We start from the raw sequence: 19,540 nt of genomic DNA on the forward strand, positions 1-19,540 counted from the left end.
AAGCATGTATGTCATGTACAGCTTTATCTCATTGGTGAGACAGCTGCTTGCTATTGTTTGGATTATCCTTCATGCACCTTTCATTTCGTTGAACTGGGGCGTTATTCTGAAGACTCTGGGTGTATAAGGACAAATAGATCAATTTAATTAAGGCTAGAGATGTGTCCCAGATGGCCCAACAAAAGCTTTCATCAATACACGATGTTATCTGATGGACAACGCCTTGAATGCAGAGCAGCTGATGAAAGGATGTCTATATTTCAAGGCCTGGACACAGCGAACCACCAGGACAGATATAAGGGATTGGTCACATTTTGACCTTCAATAGTTTAGTGAAGTACACTCATCGGCCACTTTATTAGGTACAGCTTATTAGTACTGCGTTAGACCCCCTTTTGCCTTCAGAACTGCCCTAATACTTTGTGTCATAGATTCAACAAGTTACTGGAAATATTTCTCAGAGATTTTGGTCCATATTGGCATGATAGCATCACTGCAGTTGTTGCAGATATGTTGGCTGCACATCCATGATGCGAATCTCTCCTTCAACTACATCCCAAAGGTGCTCCATTGGATTGAGTTCTGGTGACTGTAGAGGCCATTTGAGTACAATGAACTCATTGTCATGTTCAAGAGACCAGTCTGATATGACTCACGCTTAATGACATGACACGTCATAAACATCAGCAGTTTCTGAAATTCCAACAAACATGCCACGTTCAAAGTCACTTAAATCACCTTTCTTTCCCATTCTGAAGTGCAGCAGTTTGGACATTTTTTGTTGTTGAGTATAGGGCCCTGAGAAGAATGTATCAAGTTCTTAGAAGCCACCCTGTGGTACAGGCTATTTTTGATTTTTAGTTTGTGTTTGACATCATGCCAGCTTCTTTGGCTATAAGTTGTTTTCAAATGACGTCTTTAATGACGCACAAGGTTCAGATGGAGGGCAGGAAGTGGTTCTTCTGCATTGCTATCAGAACATCAAAATACTTCTGTTTTATGTTGTTTATAATTGTTTACGAATTGTTTAAAATAAGAAATGCCAAACAGCTTTTATTTTAGATTTTCAAACGTTAAAGGGAAGAAAGTTCAAGAAACTGGCTGAAAAACGGAAGAAAAGGCAGCATGTACTAAACATTCACTCAACACATTCATGTGTACATTAAACTTTTTTAAACGCGATAATTCGTTTGACAGTACCAATAAACATTGTATACAGGCCTAGCTATGTGTTAATGTGTTATATAAAAATTAGATACAAGCACCACTACAACACCACACATACAAAATCCAGGTGAATTTGAATAATGTGCCCTGCCATGTAATCGCTATAATGAAATCTCCGTCTCGTTTTGCAAAAATCCAAGTCTTTACTGTTGTTTTTGATGGAATAAACAACCGTAACGGTGACGTCTACATGTGAAGCAGCGATGAATGTTTGTTGGTGGTAAATTCATTGACTGAACAAAAAAGAAATACAACCCTTGCGACAAAACTAGATCGTTATTATTGAAGCACTTTTTCCCCCATTACAATAATAATTCAATTCAATTCAGCTTTATTTGTATAGCGCTTTTACAATGTAGATTGTGTCAAAGCAGCTTCACATAAATGGTCATAGTAACTGGAACAGTGTGGTTCAGGTTTTAGTGTTTAAGTTCAGTTCAGTTCAGTTTAGCTCAGTTCAGTGTGATTTAATCATTACTAAGAGTTCAAACACTGAAGAGCCAATTCATCGATGCGTAGCTCTACCAATCCTGAACTATGCGAGGCAGTGGCGACAGCGGAGAGGGAAAAAAAAACTTCACCTGATGGGAGTGAAGAAAAAAAACCTTGAGAGAACCAGACTCAGTTGGGCACGACCATTTTAATTTCTCCGCTGGCCAAAAGTCTTGTGCAGAGCTTCATTCGCCGTGGTTTAGGCTGGAATAATAAATAATTAATAATGTAGAGTATGTGTCCACGCTTTGTTATGCTTTTATCTGTTATTTTGTAATGTCTGGAAGATATATCTGCATGGGGAACAACTAGTAATTTATAATAAACATGTTTGTAAACCACATAGTTAAGTGTATAATGTGTATATTTAAACTGTTAAACTGTAACGTTAGTGTAAACTGTGGGGCATTGTGATTATAGCATAGAAAACTGATGCCTATTGAATAATTTGTTTATTAGTACAATTGTGTTCTACCACAGCAACAATATAATACTACGACAGTTTAATTTAAGTAATTATCTATAGTATGCTTCCAAACACTATAGTATTTACTATAGTATTTGTCATGTAACGTAATAGCTTATACAGTATATACCGCTTTGATGACAAGCAAATGTATTTTAGTTCAGTAGAAAACTCTGCCCTCCTCATAATATAAGGATCATACCCAACATATGTGCTTATTTTCTATTTATATCTGCTTTGAAATATGGTGTAATTCACAAAAATACGGACTTTCCGCTATGTCTCCCATTTAGTTTTTTACTTCCTGGCCCTCCACCTGAATTTCTCGTGTCACCAAAACCACATGATTAAAAACAACCTATTGTCTTGGCAAGAAAATATTTATTGCACTACATTTATTTAATATACAAGGTAGTTTCTTGTACGGAGATCCCATTCTCTTTGCTATTTGTTATTAATGTATGTACAAATTACTGGTTTTAAGTCCAAAAGAGATACTGGACAAATTGTGAGGTCAATATTGCTCTGCTTTTGCAGCTTCCTCATTTCATTTGATTCCACACAGGGCCAGGCACCCAGCAAAACCAAAGGATCCAGACGTTTGACAAAAATTATAAGTGCTGGATGATCATTTCTAATAGAAACCATTGCTTGAAAACAGAACTTTGAATTTATAGTTAAAAGAAACTTTCTTTGTTTTGCAGACTTTATGAAGTCCAAAGGCAAAATAATAGCATTTGCTTCTGCTGTAAAAATGGAGCTAAAATTTGGAATTGATATTCCTCTTTTCTTGAGGTTGACGACAAATGCTGATGATACAAAATTGGACCTTCACATTTACATCTGTAAGTATATATACAGAGATTCATGAAAGAAAAGAAGATGTAAAAAAGATGTTATTGAAAATCATTTGAGTGAGTTTCAGATTTTGTATATTTTGTTCTGTGGTACATTTTAAAAATATATACATGAATATTAAGTTTTACATTATTAATGTTATCGCAATGCTGAAGATTTACAGTTTAACAACTTCAGAGGCTTGCACTCAACAAAAATGAGTTTTAAAGGAATAGTTCACCCCAATATGAAGATATCCTTACCATATACACACACTCAAGTGGTTCTAAATGTTTATAAATTTCTTCATTCTGTTGAATACAAAGAAAGATATAATAAAGGATGTTGGAAAAAAGCAGCCCTTGATATCTATAGTGGGAACAAAAAATAGTCATGACAGCTTATTTCCAACATTTTTCAGTATTTCTACCTTTGTGTTCAACAGAAGAAACTCAAATATGTTTTGTAAAAGTTGAGGATGAGTAAATGATAACAGAATTCTTACTTTGGAGGGCAACTATCTCTTCTAGTTGAATTAGCAATTCTGTTAATGGATTAAGCAGACTTACCTATGTGCGACGACGAGAGTGGTGTGGTTGGCACACACCTTAGCAAGAGAAGCCTGAATGTTGCGCTCTGTTTGACTGTCTAAAGCAGATGTGGCCTGAAAGTAAAATTCCAGTTGCAGGCTTTAATACATACCAACATCATAAATTATCAACTTTTAGGAAAACATTTGCTTACTTCATCAAGCAAAATAATTCGTGGCGATTTCAGGATTGTGCGGGCAATTGCCACTCTCTGTTTCTCTCCCCCACTCAACTTCAGACCCCTCTCACCCACCTCTGTATCATATCCTGCAATAATGATACAGAGACAAATGTCACCACATGTTATTGTCATACTACATGCATTGTTCCTTCAAAACTTTGAGTAATCATTACCTACTGTTCAAAATATATACAGTTGAAGTCAGAATTATTAGCCCCCCTTTGGATTTATTTATTTTTTAATATTTTACATAAAATTATACTTTAACAAAGCAAGGAAATTTTCACAGTATGTCTGATAATATTTTTTCTTCTTTAATATTATATAATATTTCTTCAGTTGAGAAGGTCAACTGTTTTATTTGAATTTGTTTTATTTTGGCTAGAATAGAAGCAATTTTAAATTTTTTTAAAAACATTTTAAGGTCAAAATTATTAGCCCCTTTAAGCTATATAAATATATATATATATATATATATATATATATATATATATATATATATATATATATATATATATATATATATATATATATATATATAAATATATATATATATATATATATATATATATATATATATATATATATATATATATATATATATAACCATCACTACACAATAACTTGCCTAATTACCCTAGCCTGCCTAGTTCACCTAATTAACCTAGTTAAGCCTTTAAACGTCACTTTAAGCTGTATAGAAGTGTCTTGAAAACTATCTAGTAAAATATTATGTACTGTCATCAAGGCAAAGATAAAATAAATGTAAAAAATCTTCTCTGTTAAACAGAAAATTCTAATAATTACGACTTCAACTTTATGTAGTTTATGTATACACACACACACACACACACACACACACACACACACACACACACACACACACACACACACATTTTTGTGCATCTCCTTACTTCCGGGTGCAGCGCAGCTCGTGTATTTTGGGAAATTGTCTACCCCTTCCCCATAGCCCTACGCCTTCAAGTTGAAGAGAATTGGGACACCCTAAGCCCTTCACGTGAACGTGCAAAACGAGGGGTAAGGGTGAGGGCTAAGGGGTAGAATTGATATTGGGCCTAAATGTAGCCTCAGTTTCTTGTCCTTGTTAGTAAACAATAACTGTAAGGAAGTGATGACTTGCAGTTGATGATCACATAGTTTGCCATTGTTTTGTGTTTATTTGCTGTTGCCTTTAATCTACTGTACACCACCCTAAACAAGTACTATGCACATGCATGTCATCATTGGTTTATAAGGCTCTTAAATTGACATGACAATGGTGGCATTTTCCAAAACGTCCACCTTAAAACCCATATTCAGATTTCCTGCTTGTATTATCAGTAATACTTTGTTGTCATGTACAGTTGAAGTCAGAACTATAAGCCCCCTTGTTTATTTTTTACCCCATTTTCTGTTTAATGGAGAGATTTTTTTTAACAAATTTCTCAATGTAATAGGTTTAGTAACTTATTTTTAGTAACTGATTTATTTTATCGTTGCCATGATGATAGCACATGATTTTACTAGATATTATCAAGCCACTTCTATACAGCTTAAAGTGACATTTAAAGGCTTAACTCGGTTAATTAGGTTACCTAGGCAGGTTAGGGTAATTCGGCAAGTTATTGTATGATGATGGTTTGTTCTGTAGACTCTCGAAAAAATATATATAGCTTAAAGTTGCTAATAATTTTGACCTTAAAAAGGTATTTAAAAATTTCTAAATATTAAAAAAAATAAAAATAAAAACTGCTTTTATTCTAGCCGTGATTAAACAATTAAGACTTTCTCCAGAAGAAAACATATCAGACATACACTAAAAATGTCATGCTCTGTTGAAAGGGGGCTAATAATTCTGACTTCAACTGTATATGAACAGGCAATACGCATAAAAAGTCTCCCATTTTTGGATAAAAATGTTGTCAAGTAAACAGTCCCAAAATCTAGTTATGAAAATTCAGCAGTCCTATACCGTCTGGAAGGGATAATATCTTGTCATGGATATCAGCAGCCACTGCAGCCTCCTCTACTTCTTGATCACTTGCAGAGATGCGTCCATAGCGAATGTTTTCACGGATGTTGTCATTGAACAGAACTGTGTCCTGAGGAACTACACCAATGTAGGATCGCAGGGAGTTCTGCCTCACCTGTACGCATGAAAATAAACAAGAAAGGTATACAAACCAGTTACAATCTGTTATGTATGTTTTATTCACAAATGGGTAGGACTTTACAGACTTTTTACATGATCTTAAATTTACTAGGTACAGTGATATACCTAAAGCTACCTTTAAGCCATGTAGTTACTTTACATAATCCAACACATTCCTAGATCAAAGCCTCTAAGTTCATGTTAAGGTACTGTTAAAAAAAAATTAAAATAAAAATAAAGAGGGGGGAGGGGGGGTCAACTTGCACTTGATTGAGACATTTTGGTTAGTAATTATGCCATGTACTATTCTTTAACTTCACACAAAGTATATCCATCTCTGCTTAGCGCCACAATAAAACAACAGGTGAACCGTGGACAGGTGGGCATCGAACTTTAAAGTATTTCACCACCTGAGGGTTTGGAGGTCTCCACTGCCTTTGAAAGCCAAGGAGCCAGGTGCTGATGGGCTATGAAATGGTCCCAAGCTCTGAAGATCTGAAACACCAATTATAAAGCAGGGTGACAATCTTCACATGCTGCCTGTTATTGGGAGGGGTGCGGCGATAGACCCCTGCCGAGATCCAAAGCCTGGCAAACTCTGTGAGGCAGTGCCAGCTCACATCAAGGGTTTCGAACAGTATAAAGAGAATCAGAGACAAGACAAAGTAGGTCTGGAATGGGCACAAATTTTAAGGCCGTGCTAAGCTGCCCCCCTTTTAGCAATATATCAAGAGTCCCGCTGCAGAGACGCTCTAACACCATTTCCATCTGGAGCCATCTGAAATACCAGTCTGGTATGTTTCTGCTTTAGTCATGAAAATACATATTAGGTTCAGTTTGTTTTGGCAGAGGCAAGAAACAAACCAATGTTTGCTCTTGAGCTTTTTGTATCCTAACAAATTTACAACCATAACGTGCAACATGAGCTGGGTTTCCATCCTAATGTGAAGCACATTTTTTCAAAGTTTGCAAAAAAAGAAAAAATCCCAAATGTGAATTAGGTGCATTTCCATCAAGTTGCTAGAGCAGCTGACTGTAGCATTGGTAACCTAGATGCAACAGCAAAAAAGGAAAGCATAATGGAGTTATGTGGATGTAATGTTCAGCAAATGTGTTTCCATCTCCCATTCTTCACATCAAGGTTTTTTTTTTTTTGTACAAGCCCAAAGCCACCACAAGCCCTACAGCCTGGATCAATGTTTAAAATATCTTACAGACCATTGCAGACCATTCTTAGTCATTTCAAGTGGTAGAATTTGTAAAAAGTTAAGACAAACAGAATCACATGAAATAGGCCAGGAAATAGGGTGTTTGACCATAATTATTATAAAGACTAATCATTATTTTATGCCTCTTATCTGAAGACCAGCAATGTGTAGACTAAAGGTTATTGCACACTGAATCCGAACGTTTTGTCAGTAATTTTCACATGTTAAAAAAATTAACTCGACCTCACGGTGTGGGAATTGTATTGACAAACTGATTCCGAAACTTTTCTGTCATAATTTTTCGAAAATTTTCCCACTTTTCAAATAAAAAAAAAAAGCCCTTTCAAATGTGTTTTGACAGTTCAGAGCCACTGTACAAGTGAAAAGCTACCTGTAAATACAGAATTCCTATGTTGAGTATCACACGTAATATATAAAAATTCCACTGATTTTCTGAAATAAACTTCTGGATAATCCAGCATAGCTTTTTGATAATGAGCTGAACTCTCCTTCCTCTCTATGCAGTATTGGATGAACAAAATATGTATCGTCTATAACTTTCTACTTTGGAGAAAAGAGGAGAACACATCACTGCTTAAACGGACTCTGAAATGTTTGTTTTTTCATAATAAATTAATTTGCATCGGGCTCAGTGTGCAAGGTTTCTTGATGTGACGAATTTTTTTAAAAACGAATATGAAAAAAAAACAGTCCACACAAATCGATATTCAATTAAATGAGATTATCCAAACAGATTTGAACTTGTGACAATGACCGTCTCAGACTGATAGTGAGGGCAAGAACTTATGATAACATCTAACATGCTTTCTGTGCTCTAATGGTCCACAAGAGCCATAAACATAACAGCCCACAAGATCCAAATATAAGAGAATTTCCAATGATGTAAAGTAACGAACTACAAATACTCCAATTACTGTAATTGAGTAGTTTTTCTACGAAATTGTAATTTAGTAAGTAGTTTTAAAAATATGTACTTTTACTCCCCCTTAGAACGAAAGAAGAATGAAAGGAAGGGCGGAATGAAGAAAGGGGCGAACAAGGAATGGAAGGAAGGATTCAAGGGAGAACTGAACAAAAGAAGCAAGGAAGAGACGAACGAACAAATGAATGAATGAATGAACGAATGAATGAATGAACAAAGGACCGAATGAAGGAAGGAATGACCGAACTAATGAAGGAAGGAAGGACCAAATGAATGAAGAAAGTATTCAAGGAAGACTTAACAAACTAAGGAAGGAACAAAGGAACAAATGAATGAACAAATGACCAAACGAAGGAACAAAATAATGAGTGAACAAACGAAGAGAGGAACAAAGGAAAAAATTAAGGAAAAAATTAACAAACTAATGGATTAAGGAAGGACAGAACAAACAAACAATGGAAGGAACGAATGAATAATGGAAGGTAACAGAATGCACTAGAGAATGTTACGTTTACACATCCTTCAAAAACTGCACGTAAACGCATCAACCTATCACAGTATAATACTCTTTACTCACTACTGTTGAGTACTTTTGAAAGGTCAACTTTTTACTCATTCTTTGAGTAATATTTACAAAAGATACTTTTACTCTACTAGCACTACATTTTTGGGCAGATAATAGTACTTTTACCCAAGTATGTTTTTCAGTACTCTTTCCACTGAGAATTTCACACAATATTACTAGTGTATGTAATAAACCTAGGCTTGTTTTTTAGAGGAATGAGCAATTTTAGAAGATTTTTAGTTATTAAAATTTACAGAAGAGACCAACTACACTTCAAACAAACAAACAAACAAACAAACAAACAAACAAACAAACACATTTAAAATTAGAATCATTGGAATTTGGGGTGTGTGAATTGGGGCAAAAAAATAAATAAATCTGACTGATATTAAGATTACAATTTCTGATTTAGCAAAACCTATGTATGTCCCACATGGGCAAACCCAGGTGGGCTCAATGTGGGCAACACATAAGCTTCAGAGTAGGTAAACACACAGAGCATAATTAATTCTACAATGCAGATGACGTGGGCAACCAAGGTAGGCTCATAATAGACAACACACAGAAGTCGCACATGGGTTAAACACAGGTTCGACATGGGCAAATGCAATCAATCCCATATAAGCCCCACATGGAAAACCCAGGTTAGATCAAACTCAGGTGGGCTCAATAATGGCAAAACACATTGCTTCAATGTGAGTAAACACATAAGCAGCCTAATTGGTTCTACCATGTAGATCCCATGTGTGCTCAATATGGATCCATCATTATAGTCCCAGAAGGGTCAAACACAGGTTAGCCATGGGAAAATGCAGATAATCCCATATAGGTCGTACATGGGCAAACCCGTGTGAGATTAATATGGGCAATACATATGGCTTAAGAGTGAATATACACATTGAGCCTAATTGGTTCCATAATGTACATCCCATGTAAGCTCAACACACAAGGGTCTCACATGGGTTGAACACAGGTTAGACATGGGAAAACCAAATCAATCCCCTGTAGGCAGCACATGGGCAGACCCAAACAGGTCCCACATTGGCAAACACATGTAGATTTCACATGGGCAAACTCATGTAGCTCACATATGGGTGAACACATGTAGGTCTTACATAGACAAACCAAGGTGGCTCAATATAGGCAACACATATCATATGAGTGGGTAAACGCATAGGGGCCTAATTTGTTGTAAAATGTAGATCCCATGTGGGAAACCAAGGTAGGCTCAATGTGGGCAACACACAAGGGTCCCAACATGGGTTGAACACAGTTTAGACATGGGCTAACACAATCAAACCCAGAATGGTCCAACGTGTGCACAACCAAATAGGCACAACATGGAGAAACTCCCTTAGGTCCCACATTCGCAAGCCCACAGGTCTCTAAAAGGAAAACCCATGCAAGTCTCACATGAGTAAACCCACATAGGTCCCACGTAGGTCTGAAGGTCTGCTTAGTATTGGCAACACGTATGACTTTAGAGTGAGTAGACACACATAGGGCTTAATTGGTGAAATTCAAGAAATTCTACCTAATTCTAAAATTCAAGCACACTCAATCACTATAACGTGATGCAACATTTTGATAAATGGATGAATAAATTAGCCCAATGACCTGTTGACTATATTTTGTGTCTACATAGTTTTCAACTCTGGTACATACAGTTTGTTTTCCTCTGCACTCAGCTCAAGAAACTGACCCAACGAATCTCACTGACGTCCAAACAGAATTACAATAGCTGCAGTAAGAAAAGCAGACTGTAATGTTACCCACAACAAGGAAACTCAAATTATTGTTAGATCACATTAAAGAAAAGCCCCCATTCTGAAAGCACTGATAATAACAGAGGCAAGTGTGTGGGGCTCTGGCTGTTCAGTCGACCATTAATCCATGTGGCGAGTGGAACCAGCCTCAGTGTTTTCACTTCAAACGCCTGACGAATTAGATCCCCTTTGAAGTTAGCTTTTTTGTTTTTTTCTTTTGTTTATTTTTTGCCTGTTTTCTAGTTCGCTTAATTCACCATCTTTCCATTCTTTCTAGCCATTCATTGGGCTCTTAAAAAAAGTCAATGTCCTTAATTTATGAACTAATTAACATCAGACTGGGCTGGGTGAGAGAGGGCTTACTGCAGCCATGTGAAACACAAATGGCTTCCCAGGTCTTTATGGGAGTGTAGCATCTGTCCCTTCACAATACAACTTTTATCCTAAGAGACGGCACTTTCACTCTGGTTTCCGGTCTTTTCAACAGTATTTCCAATCATTTTGTGAAAAAAAGAATAAAAAAAAAACATAATCGAGAAAATCAAGTAAACCGTATCAATTACTACTAACCGTTTTATTTTTATGCTGGTAACGACACCTCCAATAATTAATACATTTATACAGAAGAACTCAATTTTTAAAAAACAATTGTGATGCTTATTCACAGTAGGAGCATAGCTGTCACAACGTCACTATCTATATATTTAACTTAAATATAGGTATCAAATATATGAACTCCCAAGAACACATACATTGAAAATGATTAACCCCCGTCAAATTCTCATTCTTTTAAAAATATTTCTTGAGTAAAGTTTAACAGAGCAAGAAAATATTCCAAATAGTTCCTATAGTATTTTGTATCTTCTGGAAGAATTTAGCTGGAAAACAGTATATATATATATATATATATATATATATATATATATATATATATATATATATATATATATATATATATATATATATATATATATATATATATATAATAAGCCCCTTTATGATTTGTTTGCAGAATTGTGATTTTGATTGTCTGCAGAAAAATAGAGTTATCAAATACCTTGCTTAATTTTTCAAAAAAAAAATCTTATACTTGTCTTTTATATTCTTGTTTATGTAAAGCCTTTTAAATTGCCACTGTGTATGAAATGTGCTACATAAATGAACTTGTCTTGCCTAAATTCAAACTTACAATAACAATTGTAAAAAAGCAAATTGTAAAAAAAAAAATAATAATAATAATAATTCAACTTAATGTTCCTCAAACCCTTGTTTATTAAAATTATATAATACTTTTCCATAACATATTGAATTGGGTTTACAAATTTTGTGTGCTTAGTTTTTAGTTAGATTAGTTCCAGTTTTAGGCATGGTGGCTAAGCAGCTTAGCCAGCATCAGGACGTGGACGCACTAGTTTCATTTGTGGTTTCTGTTGGAGAGCTCTGTAACTAACTCAGTAAGCTCTGTTTAGTGATCATTTGACTTTTTCAGTGAAACCGATTAAGCTGCAGTGTTGTCTTGGCTATAGTCGAGCCGATTATTGGTCCATGCAATGCAGAAAGTAGCATGAAATGTAGTTGGTGCATTAGGTATATCTTATACACAATGTCATTGCTGATTCATTCATTTATTCATTTTCCATAGGCTTTGTCTCTTATTTATCAGGAGTCCCCACAGTGTAATAAACTGCCAACTATTCCACCATGGGTTTTACAGAGTGGATGCCCTTCCAGCCTTTACCCAACACTGGGAAAAACCCATACACTCTCACATTCACACTATACAAAGGCCAGCTAATTCACTTACTCTATACAGTATATACAAATTACAGTGTTTCTAAACATTTAGGATACGCGCGTAGTGAGGTTGAAGGAAAAAAACGAGAGCGCTAGCATGTACAGTAAAGGAATATCATCCGATGCGGTAGAGAGTTTGTTGTTGTCTTAGTAATAGGTTATATTGATTATAGATTATTTACATAATGCTTTCAGTGTATTAATACAGCTTGTCACCCAGTGATAAGCACAGTTATTCGACAAAATTAACGTTAAAGTGAACAGCGTTCGTCTGACAGGTCCATTTGCAATAGCACCTTCCCAATGGATATTGGATAAGACGAAATGGCCTAGCATCCAGCCCAAAATATACAACTATCTCATTGAAACTCCAAGTGTTTTACAAGAGAGTTAAAAGTCTACAAGTCTTTGGATGCCTGCAATTTTGCTGTGTGGTCAAGTGCAATAAATAATATTCCATGATTACCAGATTCAAAACTATGTAGTGCTAAAAAACAAGGTTATGCCATAGCCAAAGACAAGGAAAAAAGACGGAGCTATACAAGGCCACAAGCAAATCAACAAGCAAAACAACTGCATTCTGACAGCGAACTGCACCTGTACGGCAGGGTATTTGAACTGACACTCTTACATTTTTATTCTTAACATTCAGTGTTTGCAGTTTTATTAACCATATTTAACTGTTTTTGCTGCAATCAAAAACGAGTAACGTGTATGATGCAGCATAGCCCGAACTTACCTGATATTTACCTGATTTTTAATTAGGTAGTTACTCATTCAGTTCCCTTTTATCCAAAAATCTCTGCATTGGCATTAAAAGCAGTGTGGTTTACGGTAAAAGCTATGTTTTTATTACAAATTTGGCATCCCATCATACAACATGACATGTTTGCTATTGCAACCAGTCTCTTTTTGCAACCGGGAACCCGTGTGACATTATTTGTGATGTAGGTTAATAATTCCTCTATAGAGCATGTCTTTGGACTGTGGGGGAAACTGGAGCACCCAGAGGAAGCCCACGCGTTAACGGGGAGAACATGCAAACTCCACTCAAAAAATGCCAACTGGCCCAGCCAGGACTCAAACCAGCGACCTTCTTGTTGTAAGGCGACAGTACTAATCACTGAGCCACCGTGCCACCCATCATTGCTTATCTCTGTTCATGAGAATTCAATTCAATGAATATTCACCTTTATTTGTATAGTGCTTTTACAATGTAAATTGTGTCAAAGCAGCGTCTCAAAGAAGATCATAGTACATTGCAACAGTGTAGTTCAGTTTTCAAGCAGCCACAATTAGTAAAACTAACACAAAAGGGTGGCAGTACTCCATGTTGAGTTTGATTATTTGACTACTGAAAAATCTTGCATCTTCATTTGATGTGTTCATCAAACATATTTCTCAAAAGGACTATTCATGCCTTTTAAGTGTAAAAGTTTAATGAGCAAAAACAGCCTTTAAACATGTATTACCAATCCTTTCAAAAACCCTGCTTGATTTACAGTACTAGAATCCAGCTCCACTGACAGAAAACCATTCATCTATTTTTACTGTTGAAGCAGTAACATTTTGATGACCCTTCCTGCTGGGATCCAACAGGGCTTCTGTCATGCTCAACTATATGGAACACTTCATAAAACAAAGTTATTGATTCGGTTGTGGTTGATTACGGAAGGCAAGTGGTCGCCAGAGACGTTTTCCAGTTTGATGATTTTTCTTTTGAACATTTTTTTGGACCGTGGCATTGTCTTATTTTCATGTAACACAATAACATGAAATACAGCAAAAAAAAACTGAAGATGGAAACAAAGATTGGAAAAGGAGACGACCCTTTGCCCCTGCTGAACCCCTGTATTTCTGAGGCACTGTAATTCATTGATGTTACGTCTGACATAGTGGAGTGCTAAGGAAAAGAGACTGGAGTCTATAACAATCCTGTGAAGTGTTAAACAGAGCAACATGTGGATGTTCGTGTAAACAAGATGTTTTGCGTACATTTGGTCCAGGTTAAGCGCACATGGGTAGTTCCCTCCCAGCCTTTTTGCTGTCTTTCAAGTAAACGGTTGCAGCCCTGGTTTGTGCGCACATCTGCTTGGATATGCACAACAACGCTTCTCACCAAGTGGATTCAATTTTAGCATGTTTCATGTTTTGCATATCACACTTTTGCTCATGTTTTTCCCATTTTGCAAACATCTGATATGGCCTGTTGCGCTGTCTGAGTGTCTAGACGTAATGTTGAGTTCATATGGCAGTGCTCAGGTAACTTAAACACAACTTATAATCAAGGTCCAATTTACTTCTTGCATTTTGGTTTTAAATCAAATCTGATCAGAAGTGGATACATTATATATTAGATTTTGTAGTGTAAACGCTCGTGGTCCAAAGAGTTAACCTAGTCATTATCTACTGCCGTAACATACTGTATATCCATTATGGGACACGTTTTAAGCAAAAGTACAACAAAACAAAGTTGTTCAATAAAATCTGTAGATATTGTGCAGGTCTTTTGAATTCACTCATGAGTAGGGCCAGACAGAACCTGCAGAATTTTTTTTTGCTATTTCTGCGGAAAAGTTTGTAAAAAAATCTGCGGATTATTGCTCAATGATTTTGAGAGTATTATAACTAAAAACTTAATATATTAAATTATTATATATATATTTTTTTACTTTTATTGAATGTTTACAATGCAAATGCTATTAGATCCACTTATTTGTTAAACAAAGCAAGTCTCTTGTATAATACATCTACTGAAAGACAGAAAATATGACCTTACAAACTGTATTGTAAATAAATTTTATAAACATTTTAATATTACTATTATTATATCACAATAATATTACAGAAATTAATTTAAAAACTGACTAACACACTTTTACACAAGCAAAACAAATAGACTCAATAGGTTAAAAATCTGCAGAAATCTGCGCCACAGATTCCATGTGGGCCTACTCATAAGCCATGTAACATGAGTTCCTTCATTTAATAGTTCTTGAGCCTTGAACTTTGCATTTCCACACAAAAAGCGATTGCGCTATGAATGTTAAAGATGCACCAATATAAAAATCTGAATTTGAAAATGGTTGATATCAGAAACTGTTTCAATTTGGAGACAGAAAGCTGATAAACTATTTTAAAACCAGCAGAAATAATATATAGTTGGTATTGTATATAGTATATAGTATTAAGTAGTAAGTATTGGCTTAAATATATATCAACCTATTTTTTTAACAGACTAATAATGATAATACTAAAAAAAACAGTACTTATCGCAGATATATTGTGCAACCCTTTGCATGTGGAAGCTGTGGTACTTTTAAGCTGACCACTTGTAATCGTGTCACAAACCAAAATTATTGAAAAAAAAGATGCTAATGAATGAACGAATCAATACAAAAAATATTTATATTACAAACTATAATGTGGCAAACAGCTTAAAGCAGCCTTGTGCTTAGAGAAGGGTGTGTTGTTTATTCAAAACAAATTTTTTGGCCACACCTTATTTAATGTACAATTCATGTAATTAACAAACTATTAATTAAGACTATTAGGTCAATAAACTACCAATTAGCAGATCATTAATCGTTATTAAGGTAGGAGTTATGTTTGGGGATTGGGTAGGATTAGGAATGTAAAATTAGATAATAATTTATAAGTACTAATAAATAGTTAATATTGAGGCAAGTAATATCTGTCTACTCTCAACCAATAAGTTGGGGCCTCATGTACAAAGACTTGCTTTGAATTAATACTAAAACATTGCATACGAGCAAAGCTTAAAATGTGTATATGCAGTAAAAAAAAATCAGATGTATGAAACACTGTATGCGGAATCCCACGCATATTCTCTTCGTACATTCGAATTAATGTGAAATTGAGCGCAACATGCACGAGCACAAAACCCCACCCTGCCCCCTCCCCCGTATGAATAAGGTAATGACTCCACTTTGCCAAAACCAAACTAAAATGCAATGGCTAAAGCAAGCAAAAAGAGAAACTTCACAGAATGCGAATTGGAGGTGCTCTTATTGGAGGTAGACCAGAGACAAACTGTTATTTGCAAGTCTGTCCTCTGGAATTAATAACAAAAGAAAAAAAAATTGAGTGGGACAGTTTAGCTGACGCAGTTTACGTAGTGGGGTATGAACATTGCACTGTGAACGAAATAAAAAAAAGAAATGGTCTGATGTAAAGGTGCAGGTTAAGAGGAGAACAACGGTGCACAGGACAGGCGGGGGAACAGGGGATGTTGAACTAACACCCTTTGCAGAGAGAGTTGCCTTAATTGTGGGCGACACTTTACTGTCTGGAGTAGTATCTGTGTCTGGAGTAGTATCTGTGTCTGTGGGAGACACAGATGTATTAGAGGAACAATCGCCTGCTCTACAACTGACTGAGTGCGATAATGGGCATCATTATATCTGTGCTCTTGGTCAGTTCATGGGTTGTTAACAGCCTTGTCTTTAATAGATAACTGCGGTCTCCTGATATGCAGTTAAATAGCAACGCTCAATAAAATAAAAAAAATATTAAAACTTAGCTAGAATAATATCTTTAAATACATCACTCACCAAGAAACCACACATTGTGCACCCTGCCACCTTGGAGCCTTCGCATTCGACCATTGACAATGTCCTCTAATAAGGCCAACACTGCCATTGCCATAGTATACAATTGCAAATGCTTTTATTTGTTCTAAATCACAAAATTGGTAAAAAAAAATAAAATAAAATAAATAAATAAATAAATAAATAAATCAATGTATGTATATATGTATATGTGTGTGTGTATATATATATATATATATATATATATATATATATATATATATATATATATATATATATATATATATATAGTGCCACTAAACCCATTTTTTCAATTAGAAATAAATAACAATCAAGTAATTGCCTCTAGGAGTTGCCAATGGAAATAAAACAAACACACACAAGAAATAAATGTACGCCAGACATGAAGTTGTCGCGAACCCACGCACACTCACGTTAATTTAATTGTTAGTAAATCCAAACGGGAGTGTAAAACCTGGCGTCTGCAAAGTTTTTTGTGCGTACGCAGCATTGATACATGAAGCCCCTGGTGTGTGGTGTGGCGCAATATGGCTGCAGACACATCAACCAGGTGGGTGCTGCACACTGGTGGTAGATGAGGAGAATCCACCAAATGTGTAAAACGCTTTGAGTGTCCAGAAAAGTGCTATATAAAATGTAAGGAATTATTTAATTAATTAATTAAATAATAATTAAGTTATTATTATTATTACTACATATACGTATATAAAAAAAGGAAAATTAAACAAGAAAATAACAACAAATTTAGTACCCACTCGAGAAGTGGACTATTTCGGACGAGCCCAAGTATCTTCTGAGAGAAATAAGTGTCAGTTAAAAGTACAAAAACTGAAACAAAATGTCACCAAAGATAATTTATTTTCGATGGCACAAAGATATTTGAAGACTCAACGTGTTAAACTAATTGCTGAGTAAAATTATTCTCGAGCTCAACTGATATCCTGATTAAAAAAAATTAATTAAAAATACACAAAATATTCAAATCAAAACTAATAAAAGTTTTCTGAAAGTGTTTTAGAACACAACTTACTGTAATCATTAACCTTCATTTTAAAGTTTTTTTAATTATTTTTTTTAAGGTAAGCAGCTCTGTGTGTCAAATAGATGTATGACATACACTTGCTGGGTGTGTGTGTGTGTGTGTTTGTGTGTGTGAGAAAAATCCTGTCAGCTGACGGTGTGGTGTCTGTGTTGCCCTGCTCTCATCGCTTTACAAGATCAATGAGTCCCAGCGGGCTCTCCATGCCAACCCTCCCTAAAACACACTGGCAAACAACTTTCATTTTCTACCATCAAAAGCCGCTTGTAATTTCTTTGAAAAGCAGCATTTACGACCCTCAAAGTTTCTTATTCGAAAATGTTCAGCGTTTAACAAAGCTTTCATGTTAGTCATTATTATCAAACTACAATCTTTTCCTTTCCCCCTGCTTTGAACCTACCCAAGTTATTTACTCTCTGCATCTTGCATGCATTTCAACAATTTGTTTGTCTAACGATTCAGGAAACTCAGAGAGACGGAATGCACTTGTGCGTTTATTTCAGTGACAGTGTTCATAAAGCAACACTCGTTCAGCTGTGAACTCGATGAGGAATAGCTGAAATTTCTGAGTCATATTTTCCCCTCGCCTCGTCTGACAGAATGGATTCATGACTCGCGTGTAGATCTTACAGACATGAGGGCGTCAATGCTTAATGGAAAAGGTCGAATAGTGACCAAGAGCAAAATGAAAACAGCCTTGAGGAATCCACGGCATCAAAGGCCTCAGGATTCAAGTGTTGATCCATTATTTCCGTCAAAACGATTACCTGAGAAAACAAGCATGAGGAACGGCCAACAGATGTTTCTCACTAAGAGTGTGCGTGTCTGTATGCTTTGACTGATATCTTGAATATTAATTTGTCAGACGAATTCTTGTTCAAGCTGTTACCTCTGTTTTTCTTCTACAGTTATATGAAATCAAACAATAATAATAGTAATAATAGTAATAATAATAATAATAAGTATTTACTTCAGAAACAAAATATTAGATTGTAGTGTCCCTACAACAGATTTCTTCTCATATCACCATCTTCCTGTTTGCATCAGAACTCAGTGATCAGAATAAGTCATATCAGTACTTAAAGTCTAATGAGTGCAGACCTCTGGCAAGAAAAATCTTAAGTTGATTTTATATTTTAACTGTTATCTGTTTATTAATAATATAAATTATAATTGTATTTATTTTGGTAGGAATAAATCTATTAAGATCTATTAAATGTGCAGACTTCCATTTTCATTTTGTGGCTTTTTTACCTTAATCTTTTTTTCTGTCCAGATTCCAGTCAATTAAGTTTTTAAGAACAAAGTTGCAATATTTTACAGAATTCTTTAAGGAATGCAAACATGTTTGAAGTACATAAAATGTGCGACCACTGCATGGATAGAGCGGCGCACCTCTACATACTCATTTCTGGTTATTTTCAACTATACAACTGGGAAAATAAGTACAGAACACGTCACCATTTTTTTTAGAAAACATATTTCTAAAGGTGCCATTGACTTGAGACTTTTCCTTGGATGTTGGTAACAACCAAAGTAGTAAATATATGCAAGGAAAACAAAACTAATTAGTTTACAAATTAAGTTATGGGGAATAAAGCGAAGTGACGCAGGGAAAATAGTATTGAACACGTGAAGAAAGGCAGTGATAGCCCAGAAAGGACCTGAAATCTCTTAGTAGTTCTTCA

General features: G+C 35.4%; 1 protein-coding gene across 4 annotated transcripts in view; it reads right to left on the bottom strand.

Moving 5' to 3' along the window:
• Positions 1 to 19,540, bottom strand: part of abcb6b (ATP binding cassette subfamily B member 6 (LAN blood group) b) — a 143,054-nt gene that overhangs the window by 23,049 nt on the left and 100,465 nt on the right. For all 4 annotated transcript variants that reach the window (XR_012385227.1, XM_073912547.1, XM_073912546.1 and 1 more), the window contains 3 exons: positions 5,766 to 5,940; positions 3,767 to 3,879; positions 3,592 to 3,686 (listed from right to left, as the gene is read on the bottom strand). Coding sequence is in view for 3 of the 4 variants with exons in the window: in XM_073912547.1 (XP_073768648.1) it covers positions 3,592 to 3,686; positions 3,767 to 3,879; positions 5,766 to 5,940 (383 nt within the window). In the remaining variant the exon portion in view is untranslated. The remainder of the gene's footprint in view (positions 1 to 3,591; positions 3,687 to 3,766; positions 3,880 to 5,765; positions 5,941 to 19,540) is intronic.

The sequence above is a fragment of the Danio rerio genome, chromosome 9 (assembly GCF_049306965.1).
Source record: "Danio rerio strain Tuebingen ecotype United States chromosome 9, GRCz12tu, whole genome shotgun sequence".
NCBI lineage: Eukaryota > Metazoa > Chordata > Actinopteri > Cypriniformes > Danionidae > Danio > Danio rerio.